This window comes from Henckelia pumila, chromosome 1 (assembly GCF_033568475.1).
Source record: "Henckelia pumila isolate YLH828 chromosome 1, ASM3356847v2, whole genome shotgun sequence".
NCBI classification, from domain to species: Eukaryota; Viridiplantae; Streptophyta; class Magnoliopsida; order Lamiales; family Gesneriaceae; genus Henckelia; species Henckelia pumila.
In genome coordinates this window covers 84,173,386-84,194,582 of record NC_133120.1, presented here as the reverse complement: position 1 = coordinate 84,194,582, position 21,197 = coordinate 84,173,386, and the positions used below count along the sequence as shown (strand labels likewise).

Here is a 21,197-nt window from a genome sequence, read left to right as displayed (position 1 = left end):
ATGAAAATGAAAATGATTAGATTCAAAATCCGAATCCAAAGTCATTTAAGTGGACCAATCAGAACATCAATAGACCCAAATATAATTTAATTCAAATAAAAATATGAAAACATTAAATTTTTTTAAGTAGTAAATAAATAGTTTGTAGTGAGAGAATCCGAAATGTTTCGCCTTCTCTCCCCTCCCATCATTGTCCACCGAATAACCTTCGCCAGAATCAGAAGAGCCCATTATTTTCTTTAGGGTTCTTTATCTTTTTTCTCCCTGTTTTTTAATATCTAATGAGAATGTGATGCAGCTTTAAAGAAGCAGCAAAAATAGTCCAGAGAAAAAGGGACGGGTTGAATTTATTGGAAAATAAAGTTGGAAACTTTTTTTCCTGTTAGTCTGTAGAAGAGTGGATCTCTATAGGTACCATTATTTAGCACATATCTTGTTGCTGATCTGTTCTTTTTTTTTTTTTTTTACCTTTCGAAATGCCGTAGTTCTTGAACTATCTGTGTTTTGTTTTTTTGAATTTTCTGTTGGCTTAATGTTTTTTTTCTAAAGCTAATCACTTTCTTTGTGTGTTAATTTTTTTTTAAAAAAAAATCGATGATATTATTTGTCGATATCTGATGCTTGCGACTTAAATTTTTCCTGATTTTATAGTTTTAGCGGTAATATGATCGGTTGTCTATTTTGATTGACGTTCAAAAGTGCAGTTTCATGTGTTTTTCGCCCAAACTACTTGTGGTCACTTGGGACTTTGTATATGTTGGGTAATTGATTTTGAGGATGACATTATGTATTTATATTACAATATTATTGAAGATGTTGTCCAATTTTTTTTTGAAAAATAATTATCGGTTTAGGATGTACAAAGAAATGTAATAATATTTGTGGTTGGTCTCTGTAATCTTTTATTCAGGTCGGCCAGGATTGAGACAACTAGATATTGGGGAAGGAGTTGGTGAAGGTTGGAAAAAAGATGAAATTTTTGTAACTGTTAGAAGCTTTATTCCGTGTAATAATGTGGTCCTGTGACCCTAAATTGTGTATGGGTTTCTTCAGAGATGAACGGCTGTGATGTTCTGGGTTTAAGACTTTTCAAAATTCGGTCCTAGATTCGTTGGATTCATCGTCTTAGTCTGTTTTAAGGATATGGGTTCTTTCAGTAGATCTTGTGAAATAGTTGAGGTAAAGGATGATCCAAATTTAGTTCGGCGACAGAACAGAGAACAAAAGCCACCCATCTTGAAAAAAGGGCCCAGCAAAGGTTTGGAAAATGATATAAACAAGCTTTTTGAAGCAGTGAATCTCAGAACATGTAAAAGTTTGGATCTTTCCGACTCATGGAGAAATGCCTCAAAGAAGCCAATGCGACCTGCTGGTTCTTATTCACCCGGAATTGGATTTTCAGAGCCTGTCTCTCTGAAACAGGCTCTACGGGGAATGTGCATTTCTCAGGCAGCAGAGATGGCTTCCTTGAAGCGATTATCGATGCAACCCGCATCGCCTAGGATGTCAGAATCTGGGAAAGTCTCTAATTTTTCACGGCCTGCCGGAGGTGGAGCATGCAGAACTGCAATTTCTCGAGTGCCAGGAGATGGAACCTCATGTTCTTCTGAAGGTACACATCCTTGTGTTCAAGAATCTGTGATGGAGTTGTCTGCTCAAAGTTCCATCCCATCTCCTAGTTTTGGTGTTAAACCAATCATGAAGAATGCTGGGGGTATTGCTACTGAATCCAGTGGAGATAGTTCAGGGATGTCCCGGTTCTCGCCTAAGAATCTGCCAACTCCTAAGACCAAATCCCCAAATCGTATTACAAATTCTGTCCTGCCCAGGAACCTGCCATCGCCTAAGACCAAGTCACCGAATCCAAGTACAAATTCTTCTCCACGTTTGCCTGTTGCTGTAGTCATCCAGGGAACGAAATTGGCTCCTGTGCATCGTAATAATACTTTACCCATTTCAGAAGCTGAAGCAGAATTGTTATGTTCAAACAAAGAAAAACAAAGTTTAGCTCCTGTCTTGCCTCAGCCCAGTGATCAAGAAAATGCGAAAAAATCTGATAAGAAAACATCTGGTTCAAATAAGGTGGCCAGTACCTCATGTGAGGACTCTTGCACTTCGTTGAAAGTAGCAGACAAAGAAACACCCAAGCCAAAACGGAAACCGAGACACAATGCACCTCCTCCTAGTGCAGTAAAAAGCAACAAGGATCTCAAGTCAACACGAAGTGCCTCTCGTGCTGCCAAGCCCATTATCATAAACAAGAATCTTGTTATAAAGAAATCAAAGAAAGTAGTTGTGTCAGATGAGGCTAATTCAAAAACATCTTCTGAAGTAGATAATGGTTCTGAGCAATTGATCTGTGAAAGGTGTCAGTGTTCTTTAAGGGACTCATGTAAGGATTCTGTTGAGGATCCTTCGGCAACTTCAGATGCTAATGCGGCTTCAAATACTCAGAACTTTAATGCAAAGAAGCCTGAAGTGATTCCCAAAACTTGGGAGAATAGAGGCGCACCTGTCATTAAGGGGGGTAACATTACCTTGAAATCCACCGAGAAAGGAGATATCTCCCAGAGCTCAAAGAGCAGTATTTGTGATTTTAGTAGTAGCACAACTAGCCTAAGTGAAGAGAGCAATCTAAGCGGATCAGCATGCAGCAATAGACCACACATGTCGAAGGATGTCAGATGGGAAGCAATCAACCTCATAAGGAAACAATATGGTTTCATAGGATTGAGTCACTTTAATCTGTTGAAAAAACTGGGTTCCGGAGACATTGGTTCGGTTTATCTTGCTGAACTTGTGGGGACAAACTGTCTTTTTGCGATAAAGGTGATGGATAATGAGTTCTTGGTCAGAAGAAAGAAGATGCCTCGGGCCCAAACGGAGCGAGAGATACTTAGGATGCTTGATCACCCATTTCTCCCTACACTTTATAGCCAGTTTACATCGGATAATTTATCATGTTTGGTTATGGAGTTCTGTCCTGGTGGAGACTTACATGTCCTACGACAGAAACAGCCTGGCCGGTACTTTCCTGAACAGGCAGCAAGGTATGTGATTTAAGGACTGAAATTTTTGCTAGTTATTTGAGATTGTGTTTTATGATTTTCTACTAATACTTGGATCTTACAGATTCTATGTTGCCGAGGTTCTTCTAGCTCTAGAATATCTGCACATGCTCGGTATAATTTACCGGGATCTTAAACCTGAAAACATATTGGTTCGTGAAGATGGTCACATCATGCTGTCGGATTTCGACCTTTCTCTTAGATGTTCTGTCAACCCTACTCTCGTGAAATCATCGTCCTTGCTAATAGAGCCGCCCAGGATCTCTGGTCCATGTGCGGGATCCAACTGCATCGACCCTTTCTGTACGGGGCCATCATGTAAAGTATCTTGCTTTAGCCCTAGGCTTTTACCTGCCACGGCAAGATCAAGAAAGCTAAAAGCTCATGCTGCAGCACAGGCTAGACTTTTACCCCAGCTCGTGGCTGAACCAACCGAGGCAAGATCAAATTCCTTCGTTGGTACACACGAATACTTAGCTCCAGAGATCATCAAAGGTGAGGGTCATGGAAGTGCTGTTGATTGGTGGACATTTGGTGTTTTTCTCTATGAACTTCTATACGGGAAGGCACCTTTTAAAGGTGCAGGAAATGAAGAGACGTTAGCAAATGTGATACTGCAGAATCTCAAATTTCCGGATACTCCAATTGTTAGTTTCCATGCCAGGGATCTCATCCGGGGTCTGTTGGTGAAAGAACCCGAGAATCGTTTGGGTACGGAAACAGGAGCTGCTGAGATCAAACGGCATCCTTTCTTCGACGGCCTGAACTGGGCTCTGATACGCTGTGCCATTCCACCTCAAATCCCTGAGTTCTGTGATCTTGGAGATCCACAGACCCTTCCTCAGGAGAAGGGGAAATATTATCTTGATTATAGTTCCACTGGAGAACGTCTGGAGTTCGAGTTGTTCTAGTGAAAACATGTTCATCTTGGAGAACGGATCCTAGGACTTGTCGAGTCTAGTTGGTTCTTTGGAGAAAAGAAAAAAAAGGGGTAAAATCTTGTATCCAGTAAAATGTGTATGGGTAAAAAAAATATTGCGGGACATTTATGTGATCTCGGTGATTTAACACGACGAGGCAAGAGGTTGTCGTTGCGTTTTGCATCGATTGTTTTGGCATTACATATAGATGTATATTTGTGTGCACGCGCGCATATTTGGATCGATGAATTTAGAGTCATGGATCTGATTTGATGTTAGTTGGGGTGAGACCTAAGCACGAAGCCAAATAATTTACATGTGAACCGATTTATTGAACTAAGGAACCAATCAACCATATTTTTATGATCTCGCAATTCATTAGACATAGTTTGACTTCAAATAGCTTGGACATATTTTTATGCTTGCGATTGGATTATGTTAAGAAAGTAAGGTTGCATTTGGATAGATGAACTTGAAGTTAGGGATTTCAAAATTATTTATTCGTTTGGAAAAATCCACATGTTTTAAATACCAACTAGTTATTTTTTAAGTAATCGAAATATGATGTTATTTCAAGCATTCCCTTCAAATAGCTTCTCCAATCCCAATTTTCCAAAGAGGAAAGTTGAGCAAAACTACACATTGAACCGCTGCACACGCAACAAACACGATACAAGTACACTTGGGCTCTTGAGGTGCGTAATCGTCGTCCGCCGCCGCCGGAGGGGAAAGAGCGGATTACTCTAGTAAAGTTTCAGCTTTCTCCTGCTGATTCAATTTCGATTTTGTGACTCAACCTGTGTTAGTTAGTGACTAGTGAGTAGAGTATTTTTAGGGCAAATCTCATTGTGTTGAAATTAGGACTCGATTACGAAAGCTTGAACTGGTTGTTAGGTTACTCTTTTTCGTGTTTTAACAGTGAATGATTGCAATGCGTATACTTCTATACATTTTCTGGGCATAAATTTTTGAACTTTGTGCGTGTTCATGGCTCTTGCAGGGGAAATCATGCCTAAGGTGGAGACCAGCCGTTTGAAGTACCCAGAAGGTTGGGAGTTGATTGAGCCTACTCTACGTGAACTGCAGGCCAAAATGAGAGAAGGTTTTTTTGGTTTTCCTCCTTTCATTGCTTTGATATTTTGGATCCATTGTTATCATGTTCGTGTCTTTCCAGCTGGCAAATTAATGTTGTGATTTCATTTTTCCAGCGGAGAATGATCCGAATGATGGGAAAAGAAAATGTGAGGCCTTATGGCCTATTTTTAAAATAGCCCATCAGAAGAGTCGATACATTTTCGAGCAGAGGAACGAAATCTCCAAGGAATTGTATGAGTTCTGCTTGGATCAGGGATATGCAGATCGGAATTTAATTGCTAAGTGGAAGAAGGTTTGTCCATCTAGTTCATTTTTCATCTCGGAATTTCTTCGTGACGGATAGAAACTGCCCATATTTGTGTGTACTTTCTGTGTCATACATTGGATAAAATTGTGATTTTCTGACACTTGAATTTGAAAATTCCCTGCATGACATGTCTAGGCTCGTTACTGGAACTTCTGGTCCTAGTCCACGCCTTCGACTTTCTGTCATGTTCCTTTCTTCAAAGATTTGAACTTCTCATCCTTGTCCATGCACTCGCTTGATATAGTTGTGCTTTCTTCGCTTTACATGTTTCTGAAGATTGGTATGTGAATTGCAGCCTGGTTATGAAAGGCTTTGCTGTATAAAGTGCATCCAACCCTGGGACCATAACTTCCAGACCACATGCGTGTGCCGAGTCCCCACGCATTCACGAGAGGAGAAGGTTATAGAATGTGTTCACTGTGGCTGCAAGGGTTGCGCTAGCGGAGATTAACTGAGTTCACACGCACTGCCAAAATCCAACCGATCGCGTGGTCTATGAAATGCTCGGGAGTTCATTTCTTGCTTTTGGGATTGTGTTATGCTCTCTTTGTTGTGGATGCGAATTCTTGCGAATAACTTCAAGACCCCCTCTTATTTGGCTTTAAGTTTCATTGCTTGTGATCACCAATTGTGTCCATACTCTACGAGGTTAAAAGTTGATGGTTGTAAAAAAAAAAATGAAGAGGCGCAAACATTTCCTTTTTTTTTTTTTGAAACAAATATGAACATTAAGATAGTAGGTCTTGAATTACAACATCATAAAGCCAAACCGGTAGTGTACCATCTACCCAATCAAAGCTCGAAGAGTTAGATAAAACTTTATGAGCAAGAAGATGAGCGACTTTGTTGGCCGAGCGTCGCATATGCTCTAATGAATTAAATTGAGGAGGCTCAAGCATTGAATGCACTTCCAAAGCAACCACGCCTTCTAAACTCCGATCATCTTCTGGGAATTTGATTGCTTGCACAGCTTCCGAAGAATCTGAGAAAATACATATTTTCTCCAATCCTAAACGCAAACACAAATCCATGTCAAATCTGATTGCAACTAGTTCCTTATGCATTTGGCAGCTGCCCCTCTAACCATTCCAAATTCATCTCTCACCACAGCTCCCACACTGAATCTATTATTTCTCAAATTATAACCTGCATCTACATCCAATCTGAAATTATTTGAAGTCGGAGGCTGCCAATGATCGGTCATAGAAATCCCATCCAAAACAGCCGGGACAACATATAGGCTATTGCAAGTGCGATAACTTTCCAGTAAATTATAAACCCAACTAATATCAGCTTCAAAAAACTTTACCGAGTCATCATAGAGAAACTTGCAAATTAGAGACCATAAAGCCCAGACAATCATAACAAAAACTTCGAAATCCCCTTGCTTCACAATTTTTTTTGATAAATACTCGGCACACTCAAAGAACAATGTTGCGCGATGAGACTTCAAATGAAACCAAAAAGCAGTATTTTTCCAAGCTTTTTTGATACGAGAGCAAAACAACAAACAATGACTTGTTGAAGCAAAATGGAATTTGCATAAAGGACGCATACCATCAATCGGGACATGGTGCCGCATAAGATTTCCAGCAGTAGGTATCAGATTCTTAGTGGCTCGCCATAAGAAAATTCAAATTTTAGGAGGTATATGAAGCTTCCAAACAAAATTCCACCAAGAAGAATCGGTCAGCCTCGATTGAAAAGGTGGTGGAGTCAAACTGATTGTTTCCCAAAGATAACCACTTTTAACAGTGAATTTCCCATTTTTAATACCCATCCAAACTCGAACATCATCATATTCCCTTCGGTTGAGATTGATATTAAGAATTTCTTCCGCTTCATGAATAGGAAACACCTGTCGCACATAGATTTCATTCCAAACCCCCGACGGTGTAATCAAATTTGCCACTGCAAAATACGTTTCTGTAGACTAAAAAGAGCAGCTTTTAAAACCGTGTAATCCTGGAATCCATGGGTCTGATTTGGCCAATATATTCTGACCATTTCCCACGCGCCAACATAACCCTTTTTCAGATTAAATCACGACTTCATCATAATAATGATCTCCAAATAGGATGGATTTGACCCCAATTTTGCGTCCATGCTATCTGAATTTTTGAAGTAACAACCTTTAAGAATTTTTGTCATTAACGCATTTGGGGATTGGATCATTCTCCAGATTTGTTTCGCCAATAAGGCTTTGTTAAATGCTGACAAATTCCGAAATCCTAATCCCCCTGCTCCTTTCAGTTGGCAAAGACTCGACCACTTTAACCAATGAATTCCTCGTTTTCCATTCTTGTCATTTCACCAAAAGTTTGCACAAATTTTTTCCACTCGCTGGCATATAGAGACAGGTAATTTGAAGCATGACATGACATATGAAGGAATAGCTTGCAGTACTGATTTAATAAGTACCTCTCTTCCTCCCATTGAAATTTTTTTTGAAGACCAACTCTTAATTCTCTGCTCAATTATTTGACGAAGATAGTCAAAATTAAACCACTTCAGGAGTTGCAGCATCCTTACTTTCAGGAGGACGTATTTCACATTCAAGATTTAAAATTTTTTTAGATGAAAATGATCCCAAACCTTGTAGCATCAGTAAACAAAGCACATTAGCTCATCTAATAAAGTAGGCAAAATTAATTATTTGGGATGAAGCTACAATGGCTAAACGTAGTATTATTGAAAAATTGGACTAAATGTTGAGAGACATAATGAATTCAGACATAATATTTGGTGGTAAAATCATTGTATTTGGTGGAGATTTTCGCCAAACATTGCCAGTAATTCTCAAAGGTATCAAAGATGATATTATAGATTCTTCGAATGTCATGTCACCTTTATGGAACCAATTTGATAAAATAAACCTTAAGAAAAATATGCGAGCATTACTTGATCCTAATTTTTCGACTTACTTGCTCAAAATTGGTGATGGAGTCGAGGACACTAATGAAAAAGATGAAATTCAAATACCTCCTACAACAAATATTACCAAATATTGATGATTGCAATTTAGATTTCTCTTTATTTGTTAATCGAGCCATACTCACCACAAGGAATGAGTTTGTTCACGAAATAAATGATGTCTTAATTAATAGATTTCATGGCGAAGAGACTACATATTTTAGTTGTGATGAAAACATAAGTACTTGTGTTGTACCAGACCAAGAAGAATTGTTTCACTGTTTAACTCCTCAAGGACTTCCTTCTCATAAACTAACTTTGAAAATAAATGCACCAATCATATTGCTAAGAAATATTAATCCAACCAAAGGACTTTGTAATGGTACGCGGCTTCTTTGCAAAAGTTTTAGTTCGAATATTATTTACGCTAAAATTTCGGTTGGCGTCCATGCAAGAAAGCCTGTATTTATTCCACGTATAACATTAGAAGCTCCACATGATCATTTTTCATCTATTCTATTTTTGTTGGTGTCTATTTAAAGAAACCTGTCTTTTCACATGATCAACTTTATGTTGCATTATCAAGAGCAAAAAGTTTAGATCAATTAAAAGTGCTTATTAGACCATCAACACCATTGATCCAAAGTACTAGCTATACAAAGAATATTGTATATCATGATGTTCTAAAGGCCGCAAGTACTAATTAATATATAGGTAAATCCTTATCTTATTATCTTTTCATTTATTATATTTCTACTTTTTAAATTCTATTAAATAGTTTGCATACTTTGTTGTCATATTTGAGCTGTAGAATGGGTCAGTTTCTTGCCCGTTGTCGGTAACTAAAAAACACGCCTCTTGTGCTTCTCACTCCACGGATGCTGTGAAAAACACGCATCAAAGGTAACGGGTTAGGGCAAGAGCTTATTACCTCTTCTCCCATTTTTCGCTTCTCATTTATGCTGCATCTTCACAAGCTTGCAATTCCTTCACCTTTCGATCCTTTTGTGTGATGTTCCCTCTCATGGGATTGAAGATCTTCGACTGGGTTAGTTGTTTCCTCGCTTTTTTGTTTCGTATTTTTGTGGGTTTCCGGATATTCTCGGTGCTCTGTTTCTCTCCACCTCGCTCTTCTTTTGCTGTTGTTTGGGCTTTCTGATTTTCATCACTTGTATCTCATTATTTTTGGATTTATGCAAATTGTATGTTGGTTGAATGTAATTTTATCTTTCTTCTGCTGAAAATTGTTCTCAAGGAAACAAATCTAGAGAAATTGAGGAGAAAGCTTGATTTTTGTTTTTGGAATTTTCTTTCTTGTGGCTTTTCATCAACTTTACATGCATAGGATAAGGTTGCCCAGGGTTTTATCACCAGTATATTGTGGGCAAATTTTTTGTTTTTTTATTATGTTATTATTTTATAAGATTTTTAAAAGTATGATTGGAAGACATAATATTTTGTTATATCAACTCAGCAATGCTTTGGAGATTGTGTTGTTATTCTTAATGCAGTCTCCTTTTTAAAGTAAAAGTGATCTCATCAACTTTCAGGCTATGGGTCTTCTCAACATCATCTAGATGTTACCCACTTCAGCTTTCTCTTAAAGTTTCTTTTTGTTTTATTATGATTCTTGTCCCTTCGCTTATTGTGGAGTTAATAGAACTGAATTCAGACAGCCTTTAATTATTGAGGAGTTGCTTAGTAAATTTTATAACCCAACGTCAATTGTAGATGAACAAGTCTTTTATAGCAGTTATTACTTTACTTACTTTTGTAAATTGATGTTTTGGTTTCCTCTTTTGCTCACCTTGTCGTTTGTCACATTGTTCAGTCATCTACACGCATTAAATTTTTAGAATTCGAATTTAAAAATACTCATCTGGACAACCTAACTCAGAACTCTGAATGTTTCTCTCATTTTAATGATTCTGAAGCATGGTTGATGAATTTTTTGAAAATTAGAGCTATGAATGTTTCTTTCATTTTGATGGCACGACATAGTTGATGATTTATTGAAAACTATTATCACCAAATATCTGGGGTACAATAGTGCTTTAATTGAGTCTTTCTATAGGTTATCCAAATACTCTTGGAGAAGAAAATGGAGTATTATTATTTTTTCTCTATGTTCACCTACTTTAACTCAGATGAAAGTATGTCTATAATATAATAATGATTTCCCAAGCCCAAAACCACTTTAAGTTATCCTCATAATTTAAAAAACTAAACCAGCCACAAACATAATTTGTATTACTTTTACTATAAAATTTAACCAACTACTATTAAAACTGAATATTTCTTTACAGACTACAATTTCAGGTAGAATTATCTCATGGAATAATAAGTTAAATTGCCTATGTGGAAAACAGTGCTTTATATGGTTCTAGCAGAGATATTTGTTTGATGAGGTACCCGTATTCATAGCTGAAATAGTGCCTGAAGATTTAGGCTGAGCGTTGGCAACATTAAACCAGGTACATACATAAATTTCAACCATTTTTAACAGAAAAATAATATCAATATTGAAAATCCCATAACTCTGTAGCTCATTATTTGTGCTGGAATGTCTGTATCTTTCATAATCCCTTGTGCTATTCTACCTTTTGGGCTCTTTATCATCCCGGAGTCCCTGAGATGGCTGGTAAGAAATGCAACGCACAAATAATCTACATAAGTAAGTGAAAACGGGCCAGTTTCTTTCCCGTATCCGGTAAGCAACAAACCACGCATCTAGGTCTTCATTGTCCACCGCTCCAAAAGAAAAAAAAAAAACACATCAAAGCAGGAGTGGTCGAGGGACGTTCATGGATTTGCTTGAGATCGGAAACCTTCATGCGGGTTCGTTCTCATTGCTTAATTTTTTCCCTCTGTTTTTTTTACCCACGTGTTGTACAACTTTATGTCGTTATCTATGTTATCAGATCTATTTTCTCTTTTGGTTTTTGCTTTTTCTTTGTATTTGAAGGTTATTTTGCAAAATTTTTTTTTTGAAAGAAGTCATAAATCAAAAAATTTGGTTAACCAAGTTCATTTTTCAAACTCTCCCTGTTTTTTGTTTTTTTGTAGATCTCTTTTGTTTCAGAGTCCGAAAAGGAGGAAGACAAGAAGATAATCGAGGTTTGACACTAAATTCTTTTTTTTCTTTTCTATTTTATGTTTTAATTAATTTAATAAAAAGAATCGAATCGAATTCTTGAGAAACTGAATAGTTTTGGTAACCCGTGTATGTATTTTTGTTAATCGTTGTTGTCGCTCCTCCTCCTTTCTTTCTTGTGTTTTTTTGTTTTTTTGAGACAATGAAATTGCATTGCTGGAGTAAATAGAATTCCAGCACTTGAAAATAGTTTTTTGATATATCTATATATATGTATATATATCCATTTCTCCAGTAAAGTTGAGTTCAACTTACCATTGTGCATTTAAGTTGATAAGGGTTTCAAACTTTTTCTCTATTTTTTTCATCATGTATGCATTTTTTACTTTTGTATTCAAAATGTTGAGTTTGGTATGGTTTTCTTTCTTTTTGTGGAAATGTTCGTCGATCTTGGAAACTGTGCGGACACTTTTAGTACGTAACCCAAAAATTAAAAAGGATAAAAAATAATGTATATTTATCCATTCAAAATTTGTGATCTTAAAGTGGGTGTGAATTGCAGTGTATCATTTGATACCGCTTGGAGTTTATGTTGGCTGAATATTTAGACTTAGTTTGTTTTGGGATTCATTCATAATTTTAGTTTTCGTTTAATTGGCAGCGTTTGCCTTTTTGGTAGCGTATGCCTTTTCCTCAGTCCTTCCACTGGAGCTATGAGTTTCTTCGCTAGAAAATGGAACATGTAATTATCTAATGATAGATGTTATTAAGGCTTGATTATTTTGAATGCAACATTCGTTGCAGTTGCTGTTTAATACTCAATTTTTGAGAGATTAGCATAAGCTCCTATCTATTGTGTGGTTTATCTTGATAACCTGTACCGTGCATTCAAGAGTATGTGTTGTACCACTAGCATTCAAGAGTACTACCACTGTATGTAGCTGTTGTGCTAGCATTAATATATTTCTCTTGATTGTTTCCAAGTCGATATACGACATCATGTCTCTTTAATTTCGATAATAACTATGCAGAAAATGCCGGGTCATGGGAATTTGGATAGACAAGTACAGCATTTGATGGAGTGCAAGCCGCTAGCGGAGGCGGATGTGAAGTCTCTCTGCGACCAAGCACGAGCAATTTAGTGGAGGAATGGAACGTGTAGCCGGTGAAATGCCTCGCGACAGTCTGCGGCGATATTCACGGGTAGTTTTACGATCTGATCGAGCTCTTTCGAATTGGTGGAAACGCCCCTGATACTAATTAATTACCTCTTCATGGGAGACTATATTGGTGAGTTTTACTTGGATTTGGGCATGTTACGGAAGACAAGCGTATTTTGATTTTTGTTATTTGTTTGCTGATTTTTGTAACTCGGATAAATCGTAGTTGGTTTTTCTTTTTGTTTGCAAGTGTGAATCAATTGTTTTTTACTTAATACCTGATGTCTCTATTCTATGCCAGAAAATGAACTGAATTATTAGCATTAAATTGTGATTGATGCTCGGATTGTCCCGGAGATATATATTTTCTAGAAGAAAAACCGATGAAGTGTTATTGCGTTAATGAGATCTGATTCCCTAGCACATGTTTTTGGAATTTCAGCTGCCTTTACTATGGTAATGACAATATAAACATGCAATTTGGAGTTTTTGCACGGTATTTTCTTTAATATCAACCGAAGCTTTTAATTTGTTACATGTTTGAATTTTGTTGCAATTATTGAATCATGCTTCGATAATGATGGATTTTGTCTTGTCTATCCTTGTAGATCTCTTGCACGTGATGGATCTTTGGTGATGAGCAATATTTATGGTTTCTTTACATAATATAGTTCTATTAGCATGTTAGAAAGACCTCTACTTTCTTTAATGTTTGCTACATTCTCTTTTGCTTATACGTGATAAAATATGTTACTGGCACAGTAGTGCACTGCTGTATGAAGCACATTGTTCATCCTTTTTGTATTTTAAAAAATATTTCCACTGCACATTCACTATGTAATCCAAAATTGATGGATAAAATAGGCATCATTTTAAAGATCTCAGTCGAAAGAACTTTTTCTTTCATATCTGCTTTATTCATCAGATGTTTGTAGATGGAAAATTGAACTTATCCATGTTCTTGAGCATTTCCAAAATTTGACGACTATATTCATGTTCATCTTATAATTTCCAGGTGTACTAATTAATTCTTTTGCTTGCTACATATGGGTTCTACGATGTCCGCTTGAGAAAGTATGACAACGCCAATTTCGGTTCGGTTCCGATTAAATGAACACCCCGAATAACTTGATGCCTGCAACTTCATGACAATAATTTTTGCTGCTTAATGCCTGCAACTTTACGACAATAATTTGTTACCATCCTTGTTTGCTATAATCTTAAAAATGCCAACAAACTGAACGAGACATGATGAAGATTTTTTAGCTGTCCGCAACGAAATGAATAACCATCTTGTTATATTTTTCGTAATTTTGTTATAACATTCACGAACCGAATGAGATATGATGACCTTTTAGCCGTCCAATAACTAGTTGAATAACTTTTGGCATCGTTTAGTGTGAACGATAACATATTTTGATCGATTAATAATTACTATTTTGTTTAATGCTTGGTTCAAATTATTTTAATAATTACTGTCATGCACCATTGTCTAATTCAAGTATATTGATTTAAAATTTTTATATTATTAATTTATCGTCATCCAATTTATGAGCCAAATTTAATAGTTAGATAATGTTATATTTTTCGTAATCTTGTTATAAAAAACATCTATGCTCAAATAAATTAGTTATTAATACTTCAACATCGAAGGAATCAACGTAATGCTTTATTGCAGAATGGACTCAACTATTTGTTATGTATTAATAAAAACTACAATATTAAATCATACCAATACATATATAAACGCATATTTATTTATTTATTTTAATTATTTTACGATGTACAACAAGTCTGGGCTAACACCTCACTAAGTGAGGTGGCCCATTTCTAGTATATCTATAAAGGAGATTGGTTAATGGGGTGTCGGTTGCCGACACCCATCAATCATTAAGCCAAATTATTGGCTATTATTATATATATATATATATATATATATATATATATATATAAAAAAAGAGAGAGAAGGTATCTCGATTTTCAGAAGAAACTTTGCTCCCTTCTTTGCTCTCTCTTAATTCGTTCGGCAGAAGATTCATAAAAGAATTGATGTGATCAATTTTCTTTTTAATCTCAATTTAAATCTCTTCTATTTTTTATGTGCGATTTAGAAGAGAAACAAAAAATTCAGTTATAGATCTGATTTGAAGAAAGGAGGAAAAATCTAGTAGATCGTTCGTAGGGATATACAACAAGAGCTATTTTCGAATTTCTCGAAATAGTTGGAGTCCAGTGAATTTATTCACTAAAGGTATTTTTAATCCCCTAAAATCATACGAGTGTCCAAACATATTTTCAACATCAAAATAATAATTTAAACTTTCGCTGCGTTTTGGGCACGATAAAAATCCGGTATCTCAACAGTGGAATCAAAGCCGGGTTCTTTGTATTGTATGGTTTATTTCATGTTGAGTATTTATATTTCTAACCGCATAAAAAATTTTTTTGAAAAAAAACAGACGCATAATAAAAAATAAAAAAAAAAGTTCGGACAGCTCGTGAACAGTAACCGGCTGCCCGAATTGTTCGGGCAGCCCGCGCGCATACTGTTCACATGTGAACAGTACTTCGGGTACTGTTCACGTGAACAGTACCGGCTGCCCGAATTGTTCGGGCAGCTGCCCGAATTGTTCGCGTAGTACTTGGACTGAGATCGGCTGTACGAAAGTGTTTCGAGCAGTCCCGATCGTGTGATCGAAAAGGTTTCTATTTGATGATTTTTATTTTAATTTTTAAATTAATTTGGGTAAATTAAAATTTTATGAAAATTTGGTAAATTTGCCCTTGGAATTAATTTTTTGATAAAATTATAAAATTTTCTTATGAAATAAATAATTGGAATATGATTCTAATTATTTATAGTAAAAAAGATTTATAAGAAATCAATTATTATTGAATTAATTATAAATTAAATAAAAGAATTTATTGAATTTGTTAATTCATTGAATAATTGTGGCGGTTGATGATAAAATTACAAGATACATGTGTTGATGGATTATATAATATATTATATTATTATTCCGTAGATGATCGAGAGTCATGACCAATGTGCTAGGTGAATGCTATGATTTATTTATCATTCGGTTTTGTAATAATGAATTATCATTGCATAATGAGTTTGTTCTATAGCTCAATCCCCACCCTAGTGATGTATCCCTTTATGTGTCATGAAATTTTAATGTATGACATTAGAATTAGTGGGAGATCGAAGGTGATGAAGATGATGATGAGAATTGAAGACCGAAGATGTGTAAAATAAATGATACAATGTAATAGGATTGCATTGCATACCTGCATTACCTAGGGTACGACCTAGATCCTTGTTTCTGTAAAACAAGGATCGTCATAGCTCTCGGTGATCGATCATCCTAAATATTTATTATATATATGTGATATATATGGTAAAATAGTATGTATGTTATACGATAATAAAATTGCATGAATCCGGAAAACATACTACAAACATGGCACGATTTTGAAATATTCAAAAGATGAGATAAATTTCAAAATTAAAATCCCTTATTTTGAATATGATCAAAATTTATATCAAGACCGTTAAAAAGGGAAAATTAAATTGTTTAATGATTCTTGTCTTCCATCAACGGTGGTTGCATGATGAATGCTACCCATGATCAGGTCTGGCTCATATTATTGGGGAGTCCTGGATATCGAAAAGTTGTGACTTCCACTGACATGTCTGATGTGAGTTATGTGGAACTCCCATAACTTCGGCTCATATTATTGGGGGATCTTATGGGACCGTCCACTGTGACTCGACATTGATGGGTCGGTTTGACATGAAATTTATATGAGGAGTCATATTATTGGGCTCATATATAATCATGAGGCAAATAACATGAAAGTTACATTGGATGTAATTGGAAACAACCTTTGGGAATTGAGATTGTCTGATATTATTTAGGAATCAAAATTATTCAGTTGGACTTCATGTTCTCATTGAGAAAATATGATTTCTCATTTTTATTAAAGGGTGGTGAAAATGTCAAAAACAGTGGGAGGATAATTCATAAAATAAAAGACCATACTTTATGTCTTATTAAATTGATTAAATAATCAATTACATTTTATCTGTTTCTAATTTCAGTAAAAATTTTGAATATGGCTCATCGCAATCCACTATCTGTTATCCTCGATAACAACAAACTTACTGGACCAAATTACTCTGATTGGCTAAGAAACCTAAAAGTCGTACTTGCGTCGGAGAAGTTAACATATGTACTAACAAAAGCACCTCCAAAAGAGGCTGCTAAGGACATCAGCCCTGATGAGCTGAAGAAGCTTGAGACGTGATGAGACCATGATCTTAAAGCCAAGTGCTATATGTTGGCTTCAACCGCAAAAAAAACCATCAAAACCAAATTTGCTGAGCTTCAATTGACATTGATAAACAGAGAGTTTTGTTTCATTAAGAAATACTATAGATGGGTTACTTTCGTCTATAAGACGTTGTAATTCTCGGATTGCACGTTGGTTCCAAGATGAGCAATACAAGTAGAATCTTGAATGCATGAACTGGACTTAGATCCATCCGTTCATGTTCGATCCGACGGCTTACATATTAAAAGTTGTCCGTCCAAATTCATCAAACTTTTCGCACACCACCCATAAAAAAATAAATAATTTATCCTTCAAATTCCCAATCACAAATTCAATTATTATTATTATAATTATAATTATAAATAAATTGATCGATTACTGTTAACTCTCTCAGCCATCACACAAACTACACTAGCATATCAATCTATGGCGGATCCCATTTCGGCACCAAAACCAAGAGTCATCTGCGGCATTGGTGACATCCATGGATTCGTGGACAAGCTCGAGAATCTGTGGTCAAATCTCGAAATCACCATAGGCCCATCTGATTTCAGCACAACACTCATCATATTCTTGGGTGATTATTGCGATAGGGGACCTGACACCCAGAAAGTGATCGATTTCTTGATTTCTTTGCCCAAGAAATATCCAAATCAGACCCACGTCTTCCTCTGCGGCAATCACGACCTAGCATTCGCTGCATTCTTAGGGGTTTTGCCGAGCCCACCGGATGGGTCTCGATTTTCCGACACCTGGAAAGAGTACGAGATGAACGAGGAAAGAGAAGGGTGGTATAAAGGCGAAGGCTACGAGAATATGCATTTGCAAGGGCGGAGGTGGGCTGGCAGGATGGTGGGGTTCAACCATGTCAAGAAAACCGAGTACAAAGGTTCAATTTACGACGCAGGTCCTACTTTTGAGTCGTATGGGGTTCCCCATGGATCTGCTGGTATGTGTTTTTTTTTTTTTTTTTTTTTCATATTTGAGCTTCTTTGAGTTTAATTTTTAGTTGAAAAAGATGTCTTTTCTTGCTCTATTCGAGTTTTCCTTCATGTGTTGTATGATTCCAAATTGAGTGTGTTTGAGATATCTATGAAGGGAAGTTTTATCAAATTTTCTATAAGAACCAAGTATTACATCTTAAACTCGGAAGTTTTCGAGAAATCGTGTTAATGTTCGAGCTTGGTGACGACTAATAATCCAGCTGATGCTGAAAACTCGTTAGACAATTTGGTTCATCTTACACTCCTACAACGGATGGATGGATGGATGGAAGGAAGGAAGGAATTGTGTTTTCTTCCTAGTTCTAAATGAGATTATGGATGAAGAATTAGATGACATGTTGGAAATGCGGTTGTATTGAAGTTTTGATTACCCTCATATGATTTCCACATGCTTAATGAAGTTGAATTTCCTAACGAGTACATGGAAGGATTTTCATTAATTTGATTTAAAAACATATCTTTTCACCACACTTATGCGATCGTGGATGTTTTTGAGGTTTGAGTGGCCATAGTTTGATCCCAAGAGTTTCGAATTTTACAGATTTGATGAAGGCAGTCCCCAAAGAACACAAGAAATTTCTTGCTGATTTGGTTTGGGTCCATGAGGAGGTGAGGGAGCATCGACTCTACCTTCCATTTTGTTCCACTTTTTTCAACGTCCCTTATTCAGGGGCGATCGATAACATCTTGGAGTTCTCTAACTAACTTGCTTTCTTGGTTTTGTAGGATAATGTGTATATCGAAACCGAAAAAGGGTTGCAAAATTGTAAATTAATCGCCGTACACGCTGGGCTAGAGAAAGGTAAAAGTGTTGAAGAGCAGCTAAATTATCTCAAGTCCAAAGACACGAGAATCCCCAAAGTCGAAGCTCTAAGTGGAAGAAAGAACGTCTGGAATATCCCCGAGGTAATCCCTCCATTTGCCTTGATCTAAACCAGTTTTTTCTTTTTGTTTTTGTTTTTGTTTTGAAAAAAAAACATTATATTTTTTATTTTTGTAGGAATTGACCAAAATTCCGACTATTGTTATAAGTGGTCACCATTCAAAGGTTCATATTGAAGATTTCAGATTGATAATTGATGAAGGTGGTGGCTTTGAGATTAAACCGGTGGCGGCAATTTTGCTTCCTTCGAAAAAATTGGTTCGAGACACCGATAAATTGGTAAAATAGCTTCGAGTTCATTGGGTCATTATAATTTATTGCATCTTAGTATTGCAAATATGGTGCGCCCACCATAAGCAACCTTTTGATATTTTTTTTTGACAGGCAACCTTTTGAAATTTGTATTAACTCAACACCTCATTTTCAGATGGCAACTTTCTGAAACATTCAAGCCGAACCAGAATTTGCCACTCTTGTTCCCCATAAGCAGATAAATAGGACCAATTGATTCATTCAGCTCCGAGAAAAGTCACCGAAGCAAGATGACCTGATTATATGATACGTTTAAATATTAACCATTAAGGCATTTTTAAACACTAACAACTCATACTCGAAATAACCAAACTTAAGTTGAAATTTTGTTATCTCTGTTTGTTATCTCTTATGTCCCAACTCCAATGCCAAGTGAGTGTTTGCAATATGTTTTGTTTTTTTTAAAAAAAATAATTAAAATTAAATTAATAGATTATGGAAATACAAAAAAAATAGGTAATGTCGAAAATGGATAATATTTGATACATTAGTGATTTTAATACTAACTTTTTACTTGTAGATACAGAATGAGTAATCCACCAGCAGATGATACAAAACTGATTTTTTTGAGCTTAGGATCAATTCCTTTTTTTTTTTCTTGATTCCAAACACTCCTGAGGCAATGGATATCTTGATTACCCCTCAAACTTTTTAAATTTTACATGTTTCTATGTTTTCAAGCTTTATGACGAGTGAGTTAACTGTCAAAATCATACATGCTCAAGCCATCATATATTCATATTCATCAGACTCATCTAAAAAGTTTGGGCACTATCATGCATGAAAATTTCATAATATATATATAATATTATAAATTTATGAGTCCGTCCGAACCATTGCACTAGGCTTACATGAGGTTTTTTTTACACTTTACATGGTCGTCGATAGGAGGAAACTATTCAACTGCTTAACAGCTTAAACAATAAAACTACCATGAAAATTGAAACGTCCCACCAAATTCCAGAGTTAGCTCATGTAAATGAACTACATATTCAATCTTTGACATTTAATGATGGTTAAATATGCCAATCGTGCAAGAAGATCAACCAAAACAGTCCGATCCAAAAATTGTATAAAATGAAAAACAGATTCTTTTTCAAGATAACAATTGAATGTTAGCAAATATTCTTGTAGATATTATTCATATTTGTATTTATCTACTTGCCTTATCTCTTGATTAGTTTACATATATATCACAATGTAAGTTAGGATTTTATATTGTGTATATCTTATGCTTTCTAGGAACTTCTTTGTATCTATATATTCTCATTGTTCATATCAATAAAAGTTAAGTTTCATAAATCTCTATATGGTATCAAAGCCAATTTTTGGCTCACGCCAATTAACCTAGCCGTCTGCCGCCGTCCACCCCTCCTTTTCCGCCGCCGCCAACCCTCGTCACACCACCCAACCATGGCCGTCACTACTGTCTCCCAAACATCATCCTAATCTCCATTAATGCCACTGCCCAAATCCCTCTCAAGCTCACATCCACAAACTACTCCGCATGGCACCTTCAGTTTCGCTCTCTTCTCCTTGGCTATGACCTCATGGGTTTCGTTGATGGCTCTCATCCATGCCCACCCAAAACCATCACTCAGGCCGAAGCCACTGTTCCCAATCCTGCTTACTCTCTTTGGGTACGTCAGGATCAGGTTTTATTAAACGCCATCACTGGCTCTCTCACACCCACCCTCATCCCTTTTATAGCCGCATCCCAAACATCGTTTGATGCATGGTCGACTCTAGTAAAAACCTATGCTGCCCCGAGCCGTGGTAGGATCCTTCAACTTAAGAATCAGCTTGCCAACTCCGTCAAAGGCTCCAAATCCATCACTGATTATATGCATGGAATCAAGGCTGTTATTGATGCCCTCGCCCTGATGAATGTCTCTTACGACTCCGAGGACCTTACTCTTAAAGTTATCAATGGTCTTGACAATTCATACAAGGAACTCTCACACGCCCTTCAAGCTCGTGAAACATCGATTTCTTTTGACGAACTTCATGAGAAGCTATTGAACTTCAAAGCTCAGCTTCTTCTTTGCATGTCTGCCGTTGCTGCCCCGACCACCGCCTTCCCGGCCTCCCGGTCTGCCAAGC

The 21,197-nt window shown here is 36.4% G+C and overlaps 3 protein-coding genes and 1 long non-coding RNA gene across 9 annotated transcripts; all 4 read left to right on the top strand.

Annotated features, from left to right (window-relative positions):
* The first annotated feature begins 172 nt into the window (after positions 1-172).
* Positions 173-5,090, top strand: LOC140878151 (serine/threonine-protein kinase KIPK2-like). Of its 2 annotated transcripts, XR_012149319.1 has the most exons (4): positions 173-411; positions 911-3,050; positions 3,133-4,059; positions 4,989-5,090. XR_012149319.1 is itself a non-coding variant. In XM_073281784.1 (3 exons), exons 2-3 carry the CDS (start codon positions 1,144-1,146, stop codon positions 3,977-3,979), a joined length of 2,754 nt encoding a protein of 917 aa, XP_073137885.1. In that variant the 5' UTR covers positions 173-411; positions 911-1,143; the 3' UTR covers positions 3,980-4,167. The 2 variants fall into 2 exon arrangements, 1 of the variants encoding a protein (XP_073137885.1); XM_073281784.1 differs by lacking the exon at positions 4,989-5,090 and having other exon boundaries at positions 3,133-4,167.
* LOC140878245 (protein BUD31 homolog 2-like) lies at positions 3,930-6,061 on the top strand. Of its 4 annotated transcripts, none has more exons than XM_073281949.1 (4): positions 3,930-4,059; positions 4,989-5,090; positions 5,197-5,375; positions 5,686-6,061. In XM_073281949.1, the coding sequence occupies exons 2-4, from the start codon at positions 4,997-4,999 to the stop codon at positions 5,839-5,841; spliced, it is 429 nt and encodes a 142-aa protein (XP_073138050.1). In that variant the 5' UTR covers positions 3,930-4,059; positions 4,989-4,996; the 3' UTR covers positions 5,842-6,061. The 4 variants fall into 4 exon arrangements, with proteins under 4 accessions (XP_073138050.1, XP_073138004.1, XP_073137961.1 ...); XM_073281903.1 differs by lacking the exon at positions 3,930-4,059 and adding an exon at positions 4,296-4,683; XM_073281860.1 differs by lacking the exon at positions 3,930-4,059 and adding an exon at positions 4,296-4,734.
* A 4,997-nt stretch (positions 6,062-11,058) lies between these two features.
* LOC140876395 (uncharacterized) lies at positions 11,059-13,353 on the top strand. Its single transcript, XR_012148780.1, has 3 exons — positions 11,059-11,141; positions 11,370-11,420; positions 12,429-13,353. It is a non-coding gene; the product is annotated as an uncharacterized lncRNA (long non-coding RNA).
* A 1,182-nt stretch (positions 13,354-14,535) lies between these two features.
* Positions 14,536-19,341, top strand: LOC140886409 (tyrosine-protein phosphatase RLPH2-like). 2 transcript variants are annotated; one of them, XM_073292986.1, is made up of 6 exons: positions 14,536-14,808; positions 17,290-17,844; positions 18,441-18,508; positions 18,626-18,805; positions 18,900-19,061; positions 19,210-19,341. In XM_073292986.1, exons 2-6 carry the CDS (start codon positions 17,322-17,324, stop codon positions 19,222-19,224), a joined length of 948 nt encoding a protein of 315 aa, XP_073149087.1. In that variant the 5' UTR covers positions 14,536-14,808; positions 17,290-17,321; the 3' UTR covers positions 19,225-19,341. The 2 variants fall into 2 exon arrangements, with proteins under 2 accessions (XP_073149087.1, XP_073149095.1); XM_073292994.1 differs by having other exon boundaries at positions 19,167-19,305.
* The last annotated feature ends 1,856 nt before the right edge of the window (positions 19,342-21,197 follow it).